Raw genomic sequence first — 26,726 nt, forward strand, 5'->3', positions numbered from 1 at the left:
ATGATAATGCCAGTTCTTTAGAAGTATTTGAAAATAGTTATAGAAAAGGCACAAGTCAGAAAAAGAATATAGCCACCAAAGAGATATCTTCCATAGTTGGAGGAAATGCAAATTATACGCCCACCCTGCACAAACCTTACTTATTGGAAACTTGAAGTGGCTATTGCCATGTTTGATCCTAATGCAGAGTTTTCAGTTTCTGCCTTTCTTTCTAATAGAAAGAAAGGCAGAAACTTTCTAATATTTCCTTCGACCTCCTTCCCATTTGAGGGTACAGTTCACAGAACAGCCACAAGATTACTGAACCTGTTGGTAATGCATCTGCAGGCTCCCTAATTAGCGGAAAATAATTCAGCAGTCACTTATTCAGCCAGATAATGCATGGAGGAAGTCTGATTACAGTGGTATCAAGTGTGTATCTTTCGGTAGATACTGCACTCAGCTATGAATGTCATCACAAATAATTCTGATAACACTGTGGATCATCAAAAAATCTCTCTCTCTCAGAAAGCAGTACCAAAAAAAATTTAAGAACATCCATATTTCCCTCAACACGTGTGGTTAACTCCAGTGTAAATTATGTCTAAACTTGTTATTTAAGAGAACCTCAAAATGGGGAAAGCAACAAGTTTTGTCCAGTTCAAATGTCAAAACTCTACATGATTCCTTCTGCTACAGTAAAAACTGCTCCTTTATCTCACATCCATCACCAGAGGCAAAATCTCCTCCCTCCCTATTTTATATCTGCTATCAGTAAACATTTCCATATCCCATTCATTTGCTATCCCTATCACAAATTCTCTTTGAATTTCTCTCTCTCTCTCTCTAAAACTAGAGCTCTTGATTCCTGAATTTTTGTGGTTTTTGGATAATGAAGTAATTCATTTAACAAATGCAGGTTTCCTGTTTGGAAACCAGGAGGAGTTAGCATCATCTTCTTCTTCTAGGCCCTATTTATAAACCATTTTTTTCTGTGTTGACCATGTGTGTGTGTAACCATTCTTTCTTCATTGATGGCTTCCTGATGCCAACATTCTCAAATTCCTAGTAAAGATGCCAACAGGCATCTTTACTAGGTCATTCTTTCACCTTCTCAAGAAGATGGAAGGAGTTAGCATATAAAAGCAAAATAGCCTTAAATCTTTTCAAAAACACACAACAAAACTTACAAATGCCACACACCAACTGAGAATGTAAAATGCATCTGCATATGCCAGCCTGGCTGGCCGAGAGGTAAGAGTATCACTCTCCAGTCAAGACGCTGCAGGTTCGAATCTCACCGTGGCATGGATGTTTGTGATTGTCCGTGGAAATACTAGTGTAGTAGATGGCGTTGGTGTAGTTGAGGGATTGTGAGTGGTGGAAGCAGAGTTGTAGAGTAGATGCCCTCCATCGATGAGTCTTTGGACTCCCTGGAGGTGACAAATAATAATAATATTTCAAATATTTTATAAGGCTGTACAAAATTATATATACAAATATGTTGTGCATTTGAAATAAAGAAATGGAGAATTACTTCACTCTGGATCTACTAATGACCAGGTGCAATGAGCAACAGTGATGCATGTTTTGTGGTTTACTGTCTTTTGTCTTTTTGCAACTCTTCACTTTATACCTTTTTTTTTTTCAAAACCTTGTATCTGATTTTTTTTTTTAAATAACAAGACTTTGGCATAATGTATTAATTATTTTTAGTTGTGATTATATTGCAAATTAATATTTAAGCTTCTGATATAAATAACCACTTTTTTTTAAAAAAAATTAATTTTGGAAACTCTTGAATTCAGAAAATTTCCTCCCATGAATATAATTGAGCAACGCATACTGCATATGCAAAAACTAGACTTGACTAAAAAAAAAAAGTTTTAGGAACAGCTTTCATGAGGTACACATGCTTCTTTGTTAAACCTTATCATTACGTATTGCTGTTCTTCCTTGTTTGGATATCAGGATAGTGAAGAATTATATCAACTTCAAATGAGTTGGGAATTTTACTTTATGTCAAGGACATCTAATTTGTGAACAAAGGCTAGAAGCATCACACTAATGATTTTCACATGACCATCAAGAAATCATTTCAAAAACAATTATATCAAGTTGAGAAATCATGGGAATATAACAAAGATCTGTATTTAAGTTTTGTCAATCTGGAAAAGGCATATGACAAGGTGCCAAGAAAGAAGTTATTCAAAATGATACAGTTGTATGGTGTCAATGGGACATTATATAAAGCAATACTTAGTCTTTATTTGAGTTGTAAGTCAGCAGTTAGAATTGAAAGAAGTACAGGAAGATGGTTTAATGTTAAATCTGGTGTGAGACAAGGATGTACATTATCCCCTCTGTTATTCATTATCTATATGGATCACATTATGAAGTGGTATTAAACATGATATCAAAATTGGAGATGTTAATGTCAGCTCTTTGCTTTATGTGGATGATGTTATACTTCTAAATAAATCCACTACGAGTCTGCAAGATTCCCTAAATAAATTGAATAACTTTGATTGAAAGCCAAACGGATTTTGATGTTTAACTGCTTACTGGCAGTTAAACACCAAAAGATTTATATCTCCTTCATTATTAAATTGAATAACTGTTGTAATAGATATGGTATGAAGACAAGACAAAGACAATGAAAATAGGCAGAAACATTGAAAATATCAACTGCATTGTGAATGGAGAACTTATGGAACAAGTTAAACATTTCATCCTTAGGCAGCACGATTTTTTAGTGAAGATGGTAAGTTAAATATGGAAATAGACAACAGAATCAACAAAGCTGGTATGGTAGGAAGTCAAATGAATAAATTTATATGGAATAAGAGAGAAATTAGCCAAAACACTAAATTAGATGTATACAAGACAGTGTTTAAACCAATTTTAACTTATGGATCTGAGAGCAGGGTTAGAAGTAAAACACTTGACCAAAGACTAGAGACCGCAGATATGAGAGTCCTGAGAAAGATTAGGGGTATGAACAGATGGCATCAATGGCAATATCATATTAAAAACGAGGATATTAGGAAAGAACTTGATATTGTCTGCATCCAAGAATGCATTAGCAGAGCTAATCTATGGTTAGCAGAATGGGAGAGGAAAGATTAGCAAAACAAGTGTTCTCTGCCAGGTTGGCAGGAAAAAGACCCAGAGGAAGACCAAGATATAGATGGACTGATACAGTAAAAATTGCCTTAGAAGACAGAAATATAAGAACTGATAATATTGGAGTCTTGACATTTAACAGACTGATTTGGAGGAAAATTGCAGATAGGAAGTTAGTAATGATGTAAATTTTTCACGTAGCATTAACCAAATAACAGGTTAATGCTGAGATGAGTGTTAAACACATGCAATGGCCAGCCATGAAATTACTTCCATTTTAGTTCCAAATTTTTATCAACCTGTTTCCATAAATTATTCATATGTTTGTGAAAGGATGTTTTTTTTTTTTATGTAACTCCCAATGTTTTATGTCAACCTATAGTAGATTAGTATCATGGGTTGCTAAGGATTTTTTTCTTCTACTTTTATTTTAATTTTTGTACTTTTTTTTGAACTGCAAGAATGATCCAAATGAATTTTATGTATATTTGTACATATAACTGATGCTAAATGCATTTAAAGTTCGTTTCATATTTGTGAAGGGAGCAGATGAAAGAAACAAACAACCCTAGAGACAACCTGTCTTCAGTCAAATTAAAGACAGGTTATTGATATATTTTAAGAAACCCACCATGGGCAAAATGTTATGTGTAACATGAATTTCTAACACATACATACCAGCTGGCTTCTATATAATCACCCATACCTTAACTTCTTACTCATGCATTCTACTGTTGTATCTACCACTAAAACCTTTTCAAGTATATATATTAAAAAAAATTTTTTTTTTACTGTATGGATCTACACTGGATTTTTTTAGAAAATACTTGATTTTTGCATAATTTAGAAAACAGATTGCCAAATCTGTTTTCTAAATTATGTGGATTTGTTCTGTTCATAAGTGGTTTGAAGGAGATTAGATTCTTTTTTGTGAATGAGTTTTCTGGGGGTGGGTGGGAAAGGGAGGTGCTAATAAAATGTTATGGGTTGTTTTCTAGAGTTGCTGGTTAAATAAGAAATAGGCCCTGTTATAGAAGATAAAATAACTCATCATTTTATCTTCTATGTTGAGTTTATCCTCAGCAGTACAATAGCACAATCTTTTTAAAACTTTTCTGTTTGTCTGGATAAATTACTTTGAAATACTAAATCGAATAACTCTCATAATAAATTTGGTATGAAAATCACCACTAGAAAGACAAAGACAATGAAAATAGGCAGAAACACTGAAAACATCAACTGTATCAAGAATGGTGAATGTACAGAACAAGTAAATCATTTCAGCTGCTTAGGCGCAATATTTAGTGAAGATGGTCAATTAAATATGGAAAGAGACAGCAGAATTAGTAAAGATGGAATGGCAGGAAGTCAGCTGATTAAATTTATATGGAATAAGAAAGAAATTAGTCAAAACACTAAATTAGCTGTATACAAGACTGTTCAAACCAATTTTAACTTATGGATCTGAAATAAAACACTCGATTGAAGACCAGAGATCTCTGATATGAGAGTTGTGTAAAAGATTAGTAGAGTGAACAGATGGCATCAATGGCAGTATCACATTAAAAATGAGAATACAATAAAACCTCAATATAAACGGACTAATTCGGGTGAGGTCCATTAAATCCGTTATATAATTAAGTAGATTTTCCGAATGCATATGTTAAAAAAAAAAGGTTAGGGTTACAAAGATATGTTTTACCATTCATACATATCTAAATTTATATCGAATAGGTCTATAAAATGCGTCCGTATGTACATAAACCATTCACTGCGAGTAAACAAATGCACACTACTGGTGTGGCTTAGCGCACGTTGGAACATCGGCCGGCACGCGTTAACTGCCGCAGAAAGTCACACACGCGACAAAAGAACCAATGACAGTGCAATTGGTGTGACCACGTGTTAATCATTCGGCGAACATGTGTTATGAGCAGTGACTCATTACTAAATGAGTCACTGCTAAAATTTGTTAAAAATAATAGGAAATTAATAACAAAAAAATAACCTGTTAATTCAATTATAAGCAAATCTTGGTTTTTAAAGCATTTTAAAATTAACACAGTGTTAATTTTCACACGTGACATATGCACTGGAAATTTTGTCCATTAAATGAGGTCCATAAAATCAAGGGTTTACTGTATAGGGAAAGAACTTGCCATTGTTAGCATTTAGGAACGTGTTAGTAGAGCTAATCTCAGGTTGTATGATCACTTGTCAGGTTGGCAGAAAAAAGAACCAGAGGAAGACCAAGATGTAGATAGACTGATAGAGTAAAAGGCATCCTAAAAGACAGAAATATAAGATCTGATAATATTGGAATCTTGACAGATAACAGATTAATTAGTTAGTAATGGAAGTTAGTAATGATCAACTTTTTCATGCAGTACTATCATAATTATCCTGTACACACCCTGCAGGTACACAGGAATTTGATGATGATGATTGATTCTAGATATAGCTGGATTAGGAAATGAAAAACAAATCAAAGTTTATAATAATTTATAAGATATATATTATAAGTATCTAAAACTATATGCCAAATGCCAGTTCAGAGCATAAATAAGATAGCTTACATTAAATCTTCTCTACATCTCTTTTTAGATACAGCCACCCAACTTATTCTCATAATATGACAAAAATCCCACAGTACATTTCATCAGTCTTCTCTGGATACTCTCAAGTTTCTTGACATCGATTAAAAATCTTGATCAATACAGAGATATCAGTTGTACTTGAACAGTGCTTTTAGACCTGTATAATCATAACTTCCTTTCTCCTACAAGTGAAATATCCTTTAATTAAATCTAGAGTCTGGTAAGCTTTTTGTCACACCAGTGCGATTCCTGAAGAATTTTTATTTCTATCAACTAAATTACCCAAATCCTTGCATTCGTTACCTTTTCCCACTTCGTCCCCTCTAACGCATATATCTATCAATCATTATCTTTCTGGTGAATTTCTCCATTTCAATACCCACTCTTCAGTCTTGTAAGATCATCCTGAAACTTAAGCCATATAAACAGTTGAATATTCTGCCCAATTTTATTTTAATAACATTATCCTCAACTTTTTGATATGTACATCGAGGGGGGGCACAGGAAGCTCAATTATTGCTACAAAAGTTTATGTTATTAGTAGCTAGTTATCAACAGGCAAATCGGACATAAGTATACATGCAATTTATGGACATAAAAGCAAAATAGATCTTGTTCTTCCAGGATTCATTTTCCTGCCAACCTGATAACAATAACCAGCTTTCCTAACCTTAACTATCAATGTGCATTAAAGTAACTACACAGCACCCTATATTCTATGTTCTCACACATTCCTGAATGTTTACAATGTCAAGTTCGTTTCTAATATCTTCATTTTAATACGATTTTTACCCAGATAAATATGACTATTCCTCTAATTTCTATCTATTGATGGATGTCAATAAGATCTATTGACATCCACCTTGGAGAACATAAAAAATGTATTTGGTTCTATCAAGTCTGGTCTAGCAGGCATACCTTGGATATCCCTTCACAAAGGATCAAATGGAAAAAAAGCAAGTGCTACACAGAAGTCCTAATTCAGAAAGATTGTTTTTGAAATCGGCAGTAGCTTTAAAATACACTCCAAACCTCAACAAGTATCAAATATCTGATAGTTATTTTAAGATCTAATTAATACTTTTTTCCCTTTTCTCTCCTTATCCAACAATCAATGGTACCAATTAGAACTTGAATTCCTAACTGTTCATGTGATCTGAAGATTCTGGATATAATACCAGTGAAATATCAGCTAATAAGTTAATAAATATTTATCTTCTTATCATTCTTGTTTAAGGATCAAAGCTGTATAACTGAGAGGAGACCTCCACATAGCCTTTAAAGGATTGTGGAGAACCGACCAGTTCTTCTGACCTAATGTCCAATCCTCACCTCGTGGTGCATCCTATTGGGTATCTACATGAATACTGAAAGAACGAGGATGGGCTGGCAATTTCGGATTTAGCCAACCAAATTGTATTCTTATTAGCTTAAACCAAAATACAAAATGATGGTACAACATGACAAAATTTCATGCCGGCTGGGGAATCGCCCAGTTACACAAGGCCCCCCGTTGTTTTCGCCAGAGAACCAGGGCGAACAGCGAAAAGTCAGCTATTGGAACAAATCTTAAAGCACACCCCAACTCAACATCACCAGAGTTAAAGATCAGTACTATCAACATAAGATGCCTGAATGGCAAAGAAATGGAGCTAGCTGAGGAATTAGATAAGTACCAGATCGACACAATAGCGGTGACTGAACCAAAAAAGACAAAAACTGGTGAGATCTTTCTGAGCAATAAATACAAAATGTTATATTCAGGCAATAACAATAGGAAAAGAAGGAGTAGCCATAGTATTCAACAAAATACGAGGCTAATCTTCTTGAATGGCAGGCAATTTCAAGTAGAGTGATGTGGGGAAATATCAGAATGGGGAATTGGGCAATGAGACTTATTTGTGCCTATTGTCCAACAGAAGGTTCTACTAAAGAAGAAGTGGAGGAATTTTTTGATGCTTTAGAAAAAGCAACTGACACAATGAAAAAGGAAAGTTGGTCCTTGTTGGGGATCTAAATAGCAGAGTAGGAAATGATTGTCAGACATACAAAAATATTTTGGGAAAATTTGGAGAAAAGAGCAAAGCTAATAATAATGGCAAATACTTGTTGGATTTCTGCTCAGGACATGGGTTGGTTATTACTAACACCATGTTCCGACATAAAAATGTGCGCAAATTCACATGGAGAGAAGAGGCAAGGAATAAGAAGTCTCAATGACTATGTTATTGTTGATAGTGATGTTTTCTCCCTTGTGCAGGACACCAGAGTGTACAGAGGATTTGAAATTGGAACTGATCACTATTTAGTCTTGAGCAGGATAAAACTGAATTTCATATTGAAAAGAATAACATGTAAGAAAGTTTTAAAGCGAATAAAAGTTGAGCAACTCTCAGATGTGAATTGTAGACTAAAATACACAAAGCATATTGAAGGAAAAATGAAAGAGTTCAAGAACAGGAACCAAACCTTGAAGAAAACCCTGATTGATTCAGCCAGAGAGGCATGTGGGGAGGTTGTCTGCATGGATAGAAAAATCAAAACTCCCAGGTGGACACAGGAAGTAAAACAGGCAGTGAAGGAAAAGAAGGGAGGACTTGGCAAGAACATAAAAAAAAAAAAAAAAAAAAATCAGCTAACGCCTTTTTATTCCCGTATATGGGAGTAGGCGAGGCCATTTAGCCCTATCTAACTTTTTGGAGACTGAGTGGGCAGTTCAATCTCCACTGGTACCGATCGGAGATAGATGGCCCAAGGCTATCACTAATTAAGCGGTACACAGTGAAGAGAGACGGCTCAAATGTGCCGCCATCTCGTGGTCCCTAACCTTAACACAATATATTTAATGTCTGAAAATAATGTGGGTTCTACGGTCGATTTTCTTGAGTTTACGGGACGAAAAACCCGCTTGCCCGTGCCAGAGATCGACTAACTCGGGAACCGGTCGAAAAAAGGCTTGGAAAAATTTCCTGTAGTCGGCGACTAGATTTGAACCACCAAACCCTTTCTTCGTGCGGTCAAGCGCTGTAGAGTGCAAACGCCACTTCTACTGAGCTACACAGGCCTGGCAAGAACATAGAAAATAAATATCAAGAAGGTGGCAAAATATTCTGGAGGTTGTTGAAGAAGCTTAGAAATGGAGGAAGGAGTGCTGTAAAAGGAGTTAGAAATGATAGAGGTGACATGAAAATGGGAGAAAAAGATATCCCTGAAGTATGGAGTAACTACTTCGAAAAATTGCTAAATGAAACAATCAGTGATAGCACAGTGGTAAAAAACACTCAACAGGCACACAGTCAGGAATACATATCCATACTTGAAGTAGAAAAAGCCATCAAAGGCTTGAAATGTGGAAAGGCAGCAGGAGTAAATGATATTCGAGTTGGGTTTTCACATAGCAGTCACTGAAGTAAGAATGTGTGAGTGGAGCATCTCAGAAGATGCATCATGGAGCAAAGAGCTGTGATAAAATTTTACTGTAAATTAGGAAAAAAACTGCTATAGAAGTGTCATCATATCCACTCATCCATCCTATCTTAGGACGAGTTGAGTCCTCCCACCCTACCGAGGAGGTTAACAGCCAATTAATGCAACCGAGCCCACTCCTTTCTGCATCCCCTAAGGGCAGTATTTCTAACTGTAGTCCGTGGGTGTTCACGGGGTCGTTTTGTCTGCTCTGAGGGACAAAAAAAACAAGTTTCTGGGTGAAAAAACCCACTACATCAGTAACACACTTTTCACCGAAAGAGACCAGATAGAGTTCCTCACGTCGCTGACGGGAATCGAATCCAGGTCTTTCAGACCAAAAGGCTTTGTCTATACCGACTGAGCTATGGAGGCTCTACAGCAGTGTACCAAGACCTAAAAAAAGTTTACAGTTATAACTGATTCATGCACAGGTTTTCTGCTGGTTTTCAATGTTTAAAGAGGGGAGGTAGTACCTGGAAGATGAACTAAACTGTGGATGGGCAGTTTCTGCATGGACAAATGAAAATGTGGTGAAAGCTAGAGAAATTGTTGCCTATGACAGGTGAATAACCACTAGGCCACTCAGTGTACAGCTTGGTGTCGGTAAGGAAACCACTAGATTAATCTAAGAAAGAGATTTGCACAAGAGGAAATTTTGCTCGAGGCTTGTGTCAGACAAGTTGACACACTAACAGAGAGAGCACCAGATTGCATGTCGTCAAAATTTCACCCATGTGCAGTTGATCAAAATCATGATGTGTTGCAAACAACTTGCAAACAATTGTCACTGGTGATGAAAGTGTATGTTTTCAGTTTGATCTGGAAATGAAATGCAGAAACACAATTCTTTTTGTTTCTGTCTGCAGGAAATATCTTAAATCCAGTGAAGACCCTGCCTTCAGGAATATCAATCTTGCATGCAAGTGCAGAACTGGAGATGGTCCTGCTCATGGTATGTCTTTTCTCTGTAGTAGAAAGTCAGGTTACAAAAATCAAGTGTCAAGACAATGGTCATTGTTTTTTCGAAGCTGCTCAAATTATCCATCGTGAATTGGTTCCTTAGTGCGAAACAGCGAATGGTCAGTATTATTTAGGAGTAAAACAACATATTCATGCCCACATACAACGTGTCAGGAAAGAACTGTCCCACACCAACAACTGGTTTCTGTTGCACAACAATACTCCCCATGGACTGTGCGATGCCTGTGAAGGAAGTCTTTGATGGCTATCTGTGTGAGCAACCCCCCACCCCCAAGTTTTGGCTCCTGTAGACTTTTACCTCTTCCCAAAGATGAAGTGTGCTTTAAAAGGGGAGCACTTCAGCAACATTGAGGGCATCCAACAGTGTTATCCCAACACTGAAGGAGGTTCCCATTCAGGACTTCCGCCATGCCTTCAAAGACCTGTAAAACAGATGTAAACATTGTGTGGAGATGGAAGGAGATTATTTTAAATCTGTGTAATTGACGATTCCAAATATAATCTTTGTTTTGATATAATATTCCAAATATAATCTTTGTTTTGATATAATACTTATTGTCTCATTATTTAACGAGATTTAATTTGAAAAAAAAAAAAATAAATAAAATAATAATAAGATAAAATATCACAGGAACACTGTGTAATTTAGTTTGAAAAAAAAAAAAAAAATAAAATAAAATAAATCATATCTATAGCAAAAATTAGTTGGATAACATTTTGTAAAGTTCTGTTATTTCCATTTTATTTAATAACTGTAACATTTCTCAAAAGCTAAAGTTTTAGAAATTACACCATGGTTATTTTACCTGATTCAACACATTCAGATGAATATACTGATACTGGATCTTCAACAGTACTCTTTGCTACTGAAAATTCACTTGATGGTGAGGATGGAGAAAGAGGTTCTAAATCATCTACATCACGATCTTCTTTATCGCCCATTTCTTTTTGAGAAGCCTGATCTTCCAAATCATCATCATTTCTATAAAAATAAACAACAAAACACCCTCACAACAAATACTACAACAGTCAGATAAAAATCTCAGCAAACAAAATGTCTTTTTATAGAGGCTGTTCAGCCTATATCTATGGGATCACTACAAAACAAAACATGCTATTTTGAGACTACCCATCAGCAGCTGCAGCATTATGTAAAAGATTTAATATGCAGGAATTTTCTTCTGTGAAAATTCATCTTTATGAAATATGAAGAATATATTTCATCTGTTACACAGATAAAGAGGAAAAACTGGTACATTTCTACTGGTATCACATGTCGTTTGTTTCTTATTTCTGTTATCAAAAGATGTATCAATGGTAAAATTACTTGCTTGGGACTTTGCCAAGGGCCCCTGAAACAAGTGAAAATGAAGAACTCAAGCTTGAATAGTTTTTTTGTTCAGCGCCAGAGCTCTTTACCCACCACAGATGATTGACCTCCAGAGTGGCAAGCCAGGGTTATCCACGATGCTATATGAGCACCATAGCAAGCATTAGGACCTGTGCCCGAACCAAGGAGGAGGAGACATACTGAAACCTTGACCCCTGAAGGCAAGCCCACTAGTCGTTTGATTCTGGCTGGGCCATCCAGGACTGCCCATATTGCCGAAGCAGAGGCCAACCAGGATCCTCCTAATGCTGTGCTGCTGTGTTTGCCATGGATCGCAACACATGGCAAACACAGCAGCACAGCATTAGATCCCAGTAATGGTCATGTGGAAAAAATATGATAGTAAAAAAGACTGAAGAAGTAGAGTGAAGAAAAGCAATGGAAAAGAGGGAAAATGAAAAACAGCAAGTACCATCCCTGGGAAGTCTCCTCCACCACAAACAGGTTCCTCACATAGAGGTGGATAAAAACAGGAAGACCAGGATTATAGATATATCTTTTAATATACTATATCATAGATGGCGAACCTATGGCAACGCATGCCAGAGGTGGCACGTCCGAGAATTTTGCTGGCATGTCAACGATTTACAGGTGATATCCTTTTATATGCTTATAAATTATTCAACTTTTTTTTAATTAATACAATACATACAAGTTAAATTTTGTTTTACACGAGACAGCAGTTATGGAGATATGCATATGATTGGTGCGGTATTAACAAAAGATCATGTGACCCGAAGACAAAGGCAACCGACAATTGTTGAGTTAAAATGCTAATTCTCATCAACCAAATTCCACAACATCTGAAACTGTCATAACAACATTCACTATATATATCTTAGTTTTAACACATTCACGACAGAGGTGTCATTTGTTCCGACAGAACTTCTCATTACCGGCGGGCTCAACTCACACAAAGTTTCAACTCTTGGGTAAATTTTATTGCTGGTTGAGCTGGCAGGAGAACGAACACACTCATTCTATGGCATGTTTCAATTCTTGGTAGAATTTTATTTGAAGTTAGCCTTTGTGATCTGTCATAATGACATCGAGAATTTCAAATGAAATAAAACAAACACTTATTTCATGTAATTGAAAAATTTGACAATAGTTTTTAGTTAGATACTGTGTTTCGGTGCAACATATTGTTTTGCTCGAGTCTACACAGCATAGTTTCTGTGAGAGGGGACATACAATTAGTTAGTTAGCACTTTTCCAGCTATCTCTAATTGCACTGTTTGTCGAGAAATATATTACACAGACTGCAAAAGCCTCTATACCTTATTCAGGGATACAATAAAACTACTTGTTTTTCTTGCATATACAGTATAATGACTGTTGAGGAGGGCATGTTGTTACCACAAGGAGCGAGTTACTATCGGCTCGAAGCGAACATGTTTAAACATTTTTCATGTGTGAGGTATAAGCAAAACTTTTGAATGTCTTTATTTCACAAAGTAAAATCAGGGATGCGAGTTATACACGAGGGCAAGTTATATTCGAGTAAATACAGTAAGCATTTTGCCGACAAGTTGACATCTTTCTGCAGCTTCCTCTGCTTAGCTAACTTCGATGGTGAGTTACAATGCATAATATTTTTCTCACTACTGTTTTTTTATTTCAAATCAACATCATTAAAATTAATTTAATAATACACTAATCAATTTTACACTGAATAATATTATAAATTTATATATAAATAAATATTATAAATAAAAAAAAATAAAATATTATTTATAAAATATATCATCATTATCATCAAATTCCTGATATATATATATACCCTCCGGTGTGTACAGGATATGATAGTACTACATGAAAAATTTATATCATTACTAACTTCCTATCTACAATTTTCCTCCAAATCAGTCTGTTTAATGTCAATATTCCAATATTATCAGGCACTTATTACTGTATCAAACCATCTATATCTTGGTCTTCCTCTGGGTCTTTTTCCTGCCAACCTGGCAGAGAACACTCGTTTTGCTAATCTTTCCTCTCCTATTCTGCTTAAGTGACCATACCACTTGAGATTAGCTCTGCTAATGCATTCCTGGATGCTGACAACATCAAGTTCTTTCCTAATATCCTCGTTTTTAATATGATATTGCCATTGATGCCATCTGTTCATGCCCTAATCTTTCCCAGGACTCTAATATCTGTAGTCTCTAGTCTTTGGTCACGTGTTTTACTTCTAACCCAGCTATCAGATCCATAAGTTAAAATTGCTTTAAACACTGTCTTGTATACAGCTAATTTCCTCTTATTCCACATAAATTTATTCAGTTGACTTCCTACCATACCAGCTTTGTTGATTCTGTTGTCTATTTCCATATTTAACTTACCATCTTCACTAAAAAATCGTGCTGCCTAAGGATGAAATGTTTAACTTGTTCTGTAAGTTCTCCATTCACAATGCAGTTGATATTTTCAATGTTTCTGCCTATTTTCATAGTCTTTGTCTTTTTAATGCTGATCTTCATACCATATCTATTACAACAGTTATTCAATTTAGTCAGGGAATCTTGCAAACTTGTAGCGGATTTATTTAGAAGTACAACATCATCTGCATAAAGCAAGAATTCCAGATGAATGGAGAGCTCTACTCCAATCATCTGGTATTCCTCCCTCTGTCCAGGACTTCTGATCCGGACAGCCTCCAATTTTGATATCAGGTTTAATGCTACTTTCCTTCATAATGTGATCCATGCAAATAACGAATAACAGAGGGGATAATGTACATCCTTGTCTGACACCAGATTTAACATTAAACCATCTTCCTGTAATTCCTTCAATTCTAACTGCTGACTTACAACTCAAATACAGACTAAGTATTGCTTGATATAATGCCCCATTAACACCATATAACTGTAGCGTTTGGAATAGCTTCTCTCTTGGCACCTTGTCATATGCCTTTTCCAGATCTACAAAACTTAAATACAGATGTTTGTTATATTTCCATGATTTCTCAACCATCTGTCGTAAAGGAAAATCTGATCCTGACAGCCTCTATTTGGCCTGAATCCAGCCTGTTCTTCACCAAGCTTCTCTTCCACAATCCTTGTCAACTGTTCAATACTTGCATAAATATATGCAAGAATTCAAGTATACTTGCATATATCTTACCAGGAACACTCAGTAATGAAATGCCTCTGTAATTCTCACATTCAATTTTATTGAATGTGAGAATTACATTCAATAAAAAAAATATGAGAGCTCTACTCCAATCATCTGGAATTCGTCCCTCTGTCCAGGCCTTCTGAACTATGCAGTGCAACAACTGTATGACTTTTATACCTCCATACTTGAGCATTTCTGGTCTAATATCATCTACTCCTGCTGACTTTGTCTTTCAGCAGTTTCAGGCTTTGATGGCTCTTTCTACTTCAAGTATGGATATGTATTCCTGACTGCATGCCTGGTTTGTGTTTTTTTATCACTGTGCTGCCGTCACTGCTTGTTTCATTTAGCAGTTTTTCAAAGTAATTTCTCCATACTTCAAAGATATCTTTTTCTCCTGTTTTCATGTCACCTTTATCATCTCTAATTTCTTTTACAGCACTTTTTCCTCCATTTCTGAGCTTCTTCAACGACCTCCAGAATATCTTGCCACATTCTTGATATTTATTTCCTATGTTCTTGCCAAAGTCCTCCCATGACTTTAGTTTAGCCAGTTTTAAATAGTGCTGAGCTTTTTTACATTTGTCTCTGTATTCTCTAAGAGCATACACAAACTGACTTATTTGCCAGGAACTTTTGATATGCTTTCTTCTTTTCCTTCACTGCCTCTTTAACTTCCTGTGTCCACCATGGAGTTCTGATTTTTCTCTATCCTTGTACACAACCTCACCACATGCCTCTCTGGCTGAATAAATCGGCGATTTCTTCAGGGCTTGCCACTGAACTTCCATGGTTTGGTTCCTGTTCTCAAACGCTTTCATTTTTTCTTGAATAATGTTTGTGTATTTTAGCCTACAGTTCACATCTGAGAGCTGCTCAACTTTTATTCGCTTTAAAACTTTCTCGCATGTTCTTTTTTTCAATATGAAATTCAATTTTATCCAGCTCAAGACTAAATGCTGGTCACTTCCAATTTCAAATCCTCTGTACACTCTGGTGTCCTGCACCAGTGGGAAAACATCACTATCATAGTCATAACATAGTCAATGAGACTTTTCTTATTCCTTGCTTCTTCTCTCCATGTGAATTTGTGCACATTTTTATGTTGGAACATTGTCTTAATAATAACCAGTCCATGTTCTGAGCAGAAATCCAACAAGTATTTGCCATTATTATAAGCTTTGCTTTTTTCTCCAAATTTTTGCAAAATATTTTTATATGTCTGACAATCATTTCCTACTCTGCTATATAGATCCCCAACAAAGACCAACTTTTCCTTTTTCATTGTGTTAGTTGCATTCTCTAAAGCCTCAAAAAATTCCTTCACTTCTACCTTTGTAGAACCTTCTGTTGGACCATAGGCACAAATAAGTCTCATTGTCCAATTCCCCATTCTCACATCATTCTACTTGGAATTGCCTGACATTCAAGAAGATTAGCCTCGTATTTAGTGTTGAATACTATGGCTACGTCTTCTTTTCCTTGATTGTCATTGCCTGAATATAACAACATTTTGTATTTATTGCTCAGAAAGATCTCACCAGTTTGTCTTTTTTTTGTTTCAGTCACCCCTATATCTAATTCCTCAGCTAGCTCCATTTCTTTGCCATTCAGGCTTCTTATTTTGACAGCACTGATCTTGAACTCTGGTGATGCTGAGTTGGGGTAAGTTTTAGGATTTGTTCCAGTAGCTGACTTTTTCACTGTTTTCCCTGGCGAAAACAAGGAGCCTTGTTTAATCGGGCGATGCCCCAGCCGGCATGAAATTCTGTCATGTTGTACCATCATTTGAAATTTTGGTTTAAGCCAATAAGAATACAATTTGGTCGGCTAAATCCCAAATTACGAGTCCATCCTCATCTGTTCAGTATCCAGGTAGATACCTAACAGGGTGCACCACGAGAAGGTGAGGATTTTACATTCGGTCAGAAGCCCTGGTCGGTCCTCGGCATGCCTTTGAAGGCTATGTAGCGGTCTCCTCTCAGTTATATAGCTTTGCCTTAAGCACCCCTAAAATATTATATATATATTATAAATAAATAAATTAATTTTCTATTAATTTTTCCCCTATTAAAAACTGCCCAGCATGTCAGCAACTTGATTTGTAAACTTTTGGCATGTGCACATAAAAAGATTCAACACCACTGCACTATATCATTAGGCTGCCATACAATTTTTCCATATCAAAGAAAATCAAAACCAGATGTCCATGTTTCAGGAATATATGTCCTATAGGTGTTTCTACACAATTCAAATGGTCCAATGTTGATTGGTGATCAAAGCCACATTGTATGTCATTGCTTTCTAAATACTATAAAGTCTGGCCTTAACCATATTCTTCAATATCTTAGAAATAGCTGGTCAGTAACAACAAGCAATTATCAACAGCCTCTTAATTGCCTGCTTGCATTGGGTCTATTTTTCTGGTTTTATGGATGCACCGACAATTGAGTTATGCCACAAATCTGGAAATAATTCCTCAATAAGTATTCTCTTATATAATAAGATGAGATTCAGAAGAAATGGTGAAAGATGTTTAATCATTTTCCACCATCTTTTATGGATGTGATGAGAGCATACCGGGTATGATGAGATCACATGGAACTGACATGACAGAGTTAGCATGCACTTTTCATTTCCTGCAAGACTAGCCCATCTTAAGAAAAGCCAGTTTATCTTATTCTTTCAATATCCAAATTCAGGAGGAAACAAAGGTGTTGTTAAAATTATTGCAAAACATTCCAAAAATTTAATTTTTGAATGTTTTGCTATAATGTTGAAGAGAATGTATCAAAGTGATAATTTCCATTTTCTTTGCACAATATTATTATTATTATTATTCCTGACACCTCCAAGGAGTCTGAAGACTCATCGCAGGAGGACACCTACAGCTGTCTCAACCACTACACCGTACCTCTACTACGAATCATCTCCATCAACTGGCCACCACAACTAGTATTTTTTGTCTGTAAATTGCGTGTGTTCTGAAGGGCCGATTTGTCTGTATGTGGGATGAAAAACCAGAGTTTCCGCGAGGGAAAAACCCTGCTACCTCCGTATGAGATTGGCTAACTCACCTTCCATTGAAATATCCTCATAGTAATTATACTCTGAGGCATGGACCCTGAGTTCAGAAAGCGCACATCCACTATCTTCCAGCGTAAACAAACTGTGTGTGTTCTACATCTACCCCCGGTTTTCAGGATTTCACCACATATAACTTTCACACTGATTGCATCATTGACAGACAATGTAAATTACATCAAACAATCTTTTAGACTGATGTGTAATATAATGTGCTTTAGACTGAATATTGTTAAAAACTATTAGATTTTATGTTGTACAGAATGTCCAAAATATATATTAATATATTTTGGACAGCCAATAATGATTAAGACCAAGGATGGTTTGAATCATTTTTGGCTGCTTGGTATTTGGAGTTGCATCATGCCTTTGGTGATTTTTTGGAAATCAGGATGGTGTTTTCATAAATGCAGTTGCTGCCCGGACAATACAAACTGTTACATACATTGTTTCATCAATAATGTTCAGGTGATTGGTTTAGAATTAAATTTTATAAGGTGCTGACTGTAATACAGTCAACACAGTTAATTTTTCCATATAAGAGTCCATGCCCGAGAGCATAATTTCTATGAGGATATTGTGTTAAGAAAATGGAAATGATCACTTTGATACATTCTCTTCAACATCCCACAGGATCAGTGGATGCTTAGGAGATGAAGAGGTTGTAACATATCCTGCACAATACAAGTGGAGGCATATAAGAGTGACCATGGTTGAGAGAGATCTTTATTGTCAAGCGTATGCTAAATCCAGCCCTGTCCATTTGTATTTGCACTAACCACAGAGTACTGTATGCATTAGTCACCCATAAAAAGTTTGGGCTGGGGCAATTGAAATATAAGATTATAAAACTTGATCTGAGTTAACTAAGAACTCTGTGTAAATAAATGGAACATAATGTTATGAGAGATCTCAATGAGGCAGATGGCAGCCACTTCCAGAGCATCATTAAGATGCACAAGCTGAAAAGAGGAAATGTTGCCAAATAGAATTGCAACTTATACATGAGCAGGTCGATCACCAGGTCTGTCTTATGAATACTAGTGAAAAGCTTATAGGTAGGGTCCTTACTGAGTTTTTAATTACACAGTCTTTAATTGTTTCTGTGCAGTATGATGTTTGTAGGGAAGGGAATGTTTTTCACCATACACAAAGACCTTCAATCAAGTCTTCAGAAGCACTACATGTTGTGAGTAAAACTGTTCAATTCTGTGAATAAAATGAATCCAACACACTGTTTCAGCAGCATATACATGTTGATAAGTAAATAAATAAATAGTTATAAGATGATAAATTAATGAATAATATGAAATACATTTACAAAGTTATAAGAAGATAAATGAGTACATAAAACGTATATACAAGGTTTAGTATCTACATAAAAACAAATTTATAATCAAATGTCTTTCAATAAATTAATGTTTTATAAAAATTTAAAAATATCATACAGTTTCCAAGTCCGATAATATCGGCGAGATAAATAAAAATGTCATTCCCCACTCGTGTGAAGTGCTTGCACTCCACCAGAATATAACTAATGGTAAGATGGATGTTGCATTTCATACACATAGGTGGGTCATCAGTCCTCAGTAAATGTGCGAATGTCTGATTTATGTGGAGACTAGAAAGAACAACTTTCTCTATTCTATTTGTACACTGACTAGACTGTCTGTGTTTAATGTCAGGCTTAATCTTATGTAATCTGTTCGTCAGTGCTTGCTGAAACGAATATTGCCATTGTGCAATTAACTTTGATTTTATAACCCGTGTGTAGTTAGTATAAGGGATTGTTGAATAGTAGGTCGAGAAAGTGTGAGCTGATCTAGCAGCTGCATTAGGAGGTGAAGGGGTTGTAACATATCCTGCACAATACAAGTGGACAGGGGCATATAAAAGTGACCATTGTTGAGAGAGATCTTTATTGTCAGCCGAAATGTGATGTCATTTCGGTTAATTCCAACATCGCTTAGAATCCAACACAACCAAATATCAAAATTAAGGATCTTTATTTTGTGCAAGAGTTGAAGCATTTCACTAAGCACCACATGCGAATTATACACTGAAGAGGAGATAGACTGTAAAGAACTCAAAGAATCAGTATAAATTATATACTTTTGATAGGAGTTTTCTTTGATATGCACAAGTGTGAGCTGACTGGCATGCAACTGCTGTAGTTACTGCAACTGAGTGGGATCTGGTTGGAGAATGTAATGTTAGGAAGCACAGCAACACAGACAACAGAGATCTCTGATCTTGAACCATCTGTATAGAGGGGAAAGAAATCTGAGTGGGCTGCTCTGTGTGCATTGAACATTTGAAGGTAGACAGATGGGGGTATATGAGACTTCTGAAGATGACAAATTGAAAGGTTGCAGGATGGAGTATAAGCCTGTCATGGAGGAATGCTGTTTTGTGTGATGCAGGTAATGTTGTCAACACACATGGTCAATAGCTTTCATAGCCATCTTGGCACAAGCATATTATATACTTCGTCACCTCAGCCTCTAAAAAGTTAGCGTTCTTTTCCATTCAAAACATTATTTCCCTTCCTTTCAACCCCCAACACTAAGGAGCATACCAAAAGGACGGATGGTTTGACGTGTGTGATACAGGACCTCTGAACAAAAGAGACTTTACAGACTAGTCCATGTGCAGGATGATCTGGAAGGGACACTATTTTTAGGGCATAATTAAGAGGTAAATATTTTCATTTAAGTTATGGAACAGATTCATTTGATTCGACATAAAGGCTTTGAAAGGGTGATGTGCAAAAAGTTTTGGTAGCTAATCAGATACCCTGATGATGGATTGGATATCCATCAACAACTGGAGCATAAGTTCTCCCTTACAGAACTGTAAACCTGGGATCCATAATCAGGCTTTGAACATACAGGTGCACGATAAATGCAGAGCAAGGAACATTGATCTGCACTCCATTCTATAGAAAATAGAGTGTAAAGGATATTTGATGCTTTTCTGCACTTATCCCAAAGATGAGTCCCAAAAACTTCTCTGGAAGTACAAGTGTTATATTTTAATGAGATTGACTTGTTCGAAATATGTTATTCCCTACCTATATATCCAACCTATATATTAAAGACAGTTGTGAAGTAAGATAATATATTTAATTTTATTTTTGTTGGTTAGAATTTTCAGATACACATTTGTGATGGTGCATTGACTTCAAGAACAGAATTTTAGGTTCTAAAGCATGAGGTTCAATTATAAAAAATTAAAACATTTACTGTAAACATAATTATATACAACAGATAATACAAACAAAGAATAATTAAATGACCATTTTAAGAATTACATAAATGAGATCAATAATATTCTTTTATACCCTGACTTTTACAGTTAAATTCAATACTGAGAGATAACACGAAATACTTTACAATATAAACTGAACATAGCATTCATCAAAAAGTTCTGTAGTCTCACTTGGCCATTATGATTTTTTTTTTTTTTTTTTTACTCATTCGTTCAGTCTATCTCTTAATTTCCTTAAATCAATAGCTAAAAATCTCATTTGACCAATATACTTAAATATATCTTTAAGTTTCCCTAATGCATCTGTCTTTCAATTTTTTAGGAGTAGACATGAAGAATAATCACTCAAACAATAAGAATTCATTAATTGAGCAGTTCCAAATGCATTTCCATACAGGGACTTTTTATACAGCAGATTCCATATTGCTCCTTGGAACATATATCACTTGCCTTTCATTAACCACAAAATATTCTCATATACAAAAACTTGATGGATTATACCGTACTTCAATTATCAATTTCAGAGTTCTGTATTCTTGGAGAGTAATTAAAGATAAATATGAAAACATTCCCAAGATTAGTGAACTTAAGCAAATAGTTTATTAGGCCTCTTTCAGCTCTTCTTCCTTGATCGATCCCTGTCACCCTGTTACAGATGTTCTACAAAAACAACAACTAATGTGCTTGTCCACTGCCGAGATTCAAAGCGAAACTCAGGTGGCAAAATGGCTGGAGTTATATGCTCACACATTGTACAGCAATAGTGACATACGGATATTACTGTAACACAAACCTACAAATAACATACTTACAACATTGCTGTGTGTTATTCTCTAAACATTACAATATGCAGTAAGCAAGTTTATTACTTATAACTACAATTAAGTTTCTTTTATATCACTACCACTTAATCAAATGGCATCACCAGTAATACTAAGTCCGGTAACATAACACATTAATAAGTGCGAATCCATACACACTGTATATGTATGTTTTTAGATTACTTTATCACATAAGAAAATGTATTCCTCATTAAATAAAATTTTCATTAAGAATATATAAAACTGTAAAAAATGTATATAATAAGCAAAACATTTATGTGAGATTTTTTAGACAGGGCTAATAGTTTGTCCCATTCTTTAATCTGGATTGGAGTGGAGAGTATGTTTCCAACAGATATTCTGAACCCATGACAAAGAGTCTATGAAGAGACATGACTGATACTTTGAAGTTGTCTTTCAATGACCCTCAATGCTATAGGAATGACAGTAAATTGTGAAGTAGTCAACATAAAAGGCACTGCCTATTGTGGGAGCAAGCTGCTCAGTAATTCAGTTTACTTCAATAGAGAAAAAAGGCCTCAGCTCTATAATATCATCATGTAGCTGAACATCTAAAATACCGATTGAAACTAAAGTGCAAACATGACTGATACCCAGATGGTTACCCTTATCTAGGTTAACTGCCTTGAGTTGGCCTTCTCTGCTGGAAATGCTTTCCAGTCATCCCTGCAATTGACCATAAGACTATACTGAACTAAGAAAAGCATTTTAAAAATCTCGAATAGTAAAAAAAAAATAGATTTTTTTTATCTACCCTTGGTGAATATTGCACAACATGGGTGGTCTATACCAGCGCTTCCCAAACTGTGGGCCATGGCCCCTTGAGGGCCGCAAGTTTTGTTGAAGGGGGGGCCGTGAAATAATGAAAACAAATTTAAAATGTTTTAAGACTAAGTAGTTTTTTTAATCTTAAAAGAAACGTATTTAATATTTATTATTTCTTTTTTGTTCTTTTTTATATTTTAATGGAAAAAATCACACATTGGTGTTGGTTCACAAATTTTGCTTCTTGCGTATTTCGGCGACTAATGAATATTAACAAACATATGCTTATTCACATAAGTTTCATTTCAAAGGTATTGATAAGAAACACAAATGCAATATATATTGTATTGAATATAAATATAATAAATATTATAATAATATGTATTACGATTTTTTTTTTTCTGATGGGAGCCGCGAAATATTTTAATTTTTCCAAAGGGGGCCTTGGCATCCATAAGGTTGGAAAAGCATTGGTCTATACCACCTAGCCAAAAATTTGGTATCCTCTAGAATGCTTCTTTCTCAATACAAAAATTGCCTGATTGAACAATAACATTTCCACGATACAATATTGTAAATCATTTGTATGTCATATTGCTGGTTTACAAATTCATGTTTTTTCCTAACTTTCCATAAATAATATTTTAATTCATTAATTATAAAAATCAAAATTCTCTTCTCAGTGCTAGAAAAAAATGAAATAAAAAAAAAAAAATCTGGTCTAAGTAATGGAATGTCCAATACATTACATAATCTATTCCATTCCACTGTTTACATACTGCTACTGGCTGTAAACAGTAGGCATGCACAGATTGGATCTCCAATGTTGAAGTACCTCCATTTAATGGCATTTACTGCAAGGTGACCATAGGCAATTGTCCAAGCAAAATCCCTCCTGTTAAGGTATCCTTGGAACTTCAGTAAGTTCAGGTACTATTTCTGGGAGTCAGACCTCTTGTTTAAAGCATACACTCAAGCGTAAGCATAAGCATTTAGTAATTTCAAGACTAGTCTAATTGTATATGGAGGCTGTCAACTTCACATCAATTGTCTTGATATTCCATTATGCAAAATGCATAATGGCAAGACATACTACCCAGATGGTTTCAATATAATGAAGTAAGAAGAAAATAATTTCTTGTCAAGTATAATATACACTGAAATCAACCATGATATAGCTATGCCAATTTATGCCAGTCCCAAGTGCAGATAAATAAGTGAGGGCTGAGTGAAATGATAGCAACATATCGTCTGAAAAAAGTGCTTTGTTAGGGAAACCAGGACTACTGAAAAATCTGACCATAAAGTAACTCTAAACAAAGACAAAATGTTGAGAATGACATCCTTTAGTGAAAGCTCTTATGGAGAAACTAGGGAACTGAGGAATATAACAGAAAATTTGGACAAGACTCATTATTTGGAGAGACAAAAAAAAAACTAGATGCTGGAATGCGAGGACTATGTATGAAACATCAAAAGCAGCCAATATAGCCAGAGAATAAAAATACTACAATATTGAAATATTGAGCAAGTCAAGAAAAAAAAAAAAAGGAGAGGACCTCTTTTGAATGTTAGATCAAAGAGAGGAGCAGAAGCTTATATACACCATTGGTAACAGGAGAAATTCCTATTCAGACCACACAGAATGAACATCAAGAATTCAAAAGCATTAACGAAATGAGGACAGATATTAAAAACATATACCATGAAGCTGCAGGAGCGCATAGAAGAAAAGACAAAGAATGGAAATCTTCACACATAAAACTGGGCAAGAAAAGAAATAAAGAAAAAAAATAATACAAGATAAGAATAATATCAGATTACAAGAAAAAGTAATGCATAAAGACAATAAGAAAAATGCATGAAAAGATAAGAGAGAGTCCATAGATAACTTAATGAGGCAGAAAGTGCAGCTAACATATGTGATACTAAAACCTTATATAATCTTATGAGAACAATGTCAGGTGAGAAAAGAAGACGAGGAGATATTATTAAAGACAAAGAAGGAAATAAACAATAGTAAAAAGAAAACAGAAAGATGGGTAGTGCATTTCAAAGAAATAACGGATAGAGAAAAACTTAAAAAAAAAGAAATACAAACACCAGAAAAAAAAAAAAAAAAAAAAATGCAAAATACAAAAAGCACTAAAAGAAAGTAAAAACAGAAAAACAGCTGGAATAGACAGTATACCAAATGAACTTTAAAAGCAGATGTAGATTTAATGGTGAATATTCATCCATTCATCAGTGGCTCTAAACAGGCACTTAAGTGCCCACAGTCTTCCAAGTATCCTTGGATTTCCTAACCATAATATGAGGATAAGGCGGTCACCCCTATGCCTCCAAGTATTCTTGTCTGAAAACTGTGTGTGTTCTACTGGCCGGTTTGCCTGTTCTGAGGGATGAAAAACCTGAGTTTCTAGGAGAAAAAACTATCTCTGTATGAGACCGGATAACTCACCTTTAGTAGAAAGAGACCAGATAAAGTTCCTCATGTCATAAAAGGGAATCGAACCCAGGGGTCTTTTTGACCAAAGGGCTTCATCTATACCGACTGAGCTATGGAGACTTGGGTAGCAAATATACTCTGCCCATTTCTTAACCAAATATGGATGCAAGAAGAATGGCTAGATCAACAGATTACTGATCAAAATACCAAAAAGGACATTTAACTGATTGTAATAATTGGAGGGAAATATCATTATTAAACACAAGTAAAATACTAACAATAATTATATTAAAAAATAAAAATAAAAAAAGAAATAGATCAAAAGAGCTAAGAGAAACACAGGCAGGATTTAGAGCCACCAGTGATGCATTGATCAAATAGCAACACTCAGAATAATAATGTAACAGTCAAAACTCTATATCAACTTTGTTGATTTCAAAAAAGCTTTTGACAGCATTGACAAAGAAGAAATATGAAAATTAATGTCATATTATGGCATACCATGTAAAATTATCAAGACGGTTAAAAATGTTACGAAAAATATAAAATACAAATCATACACAATGGAGAACTTTCAGAAAAAGTCTGAAATTAAAGCAGGCATTAGACAGTACTACATTCTCTCCCACACAATATTTTTTATTGTTGTAGATTGGATTATGAAAACTGTCATGAAAGCACAAAAGGAATACAGTGGAATTCAACAGGACAACTACATGACCTGGATTTTGCAAATGATATAAGTTTATTGGCACATACACAACAATAAACAAAGGAAACAAAACAATAAAACTCAACAAAAATGCCTTGACTGTTGGACTAAGAATACATAAAATGAACACAAAAATAATGAAAATAAAAAAGAACAAAGTACTGGATGGTCAAATCTTAGAAACAGTGGAGAACTTTAATCATGTAGAACAATAATAAATAAACAGGGAGGAGCAGAGGGAGATATAAAATTTAAGATATAGAGAGCATGAAGAATTTTATGCATGTTAGAGAAAATATGGAGATCAAATGAAACAGGTTTAACCCTTGAACTGCTACGGTCGAGTTAACTCAAGCACGAAAAAAAAAAAAAAAAAAAAAAAAAAATGGCGACCTTGCTATGACAGAGTTAATTCGATTTGAAGGGTTGGCACGCCTCCCATACTCAGACAATTTTTTAGTATGGAAAGAATCGTCATAAGATACTCAAACTTCGCAGGTAGGTTCCTCAATCGATTGCCAACCAATTGAAGTTTATTTGACTTGGGTTTCTGTCCTTGTATGACATCTAAAGAGAAAAATTTGAACTAGTGCAACTAATCATATTAAGCACCTCCGTGCAATTGGAAGAACGACGGAACATTGCGGCCTTCGATTGGAAAACGCCTAAGTTCGATTCTCGTCGTGACGGGAGGAATCTTTATATATGGACTTTTTCAATCAAAGGTGAGTTAGCCGATTTCATACGGAGGTAACAGGTTTTTTTCTCCTGGAAACTTGGGTTTTTCAGCCCACATACAGACAAATCGGCCCTTCAGAATACATGCAATTTACAGACAAAAATTACTAGTTGTGATGAAGGGCGGTAGATGGTGCTAATATGGATGATTGGTAGTAGAGGTTCGGGTGGTGATTGAGAGTTATACAGTAGGTATCCTCCCGTA

The 26,726-nt window shown here is 35.3% G+C and overlaps 1 protein-coding gene across 1 annotated transcript in view; it reads right to left on the reverse strand.

Moving 5' to 3' along the window:
• Window positions 1-26,726, reverse strand: part of kis (chromodomain helicase DNA binding protein kismet) — a 945,984-nt gene that overhangs the window by 398,378 nt on the left and 520,880 nt on the right. Inside the window, exon 32 of the mRNA XM_090408660.1 lies at window positions 10,958-11,133. Coding sequence (XP_090264786.1) covers window positions 10,958-11,133 — 176 coding nt within the window. The remainder of the gene's footprint in view (window positions 1-10,957; window positions 11,134-26,726) is intronic.

Source organism: Typopeltis vanoorti, chromosome 18, assembly GCF_054136105.1.
Source record: "Typopeltis vanoorti isolate ZY-2024b chromosome 18, IOZ_Tvanoo_1.0, whole genome shotgun sequence".
Classification (NCBI taxonomy): Eukaryota; Metazoa; Arthropoda; class Arachnida; order Uropygi; family Thelyphonidae; genus Typopeltis; species Typopeltis vanoorti.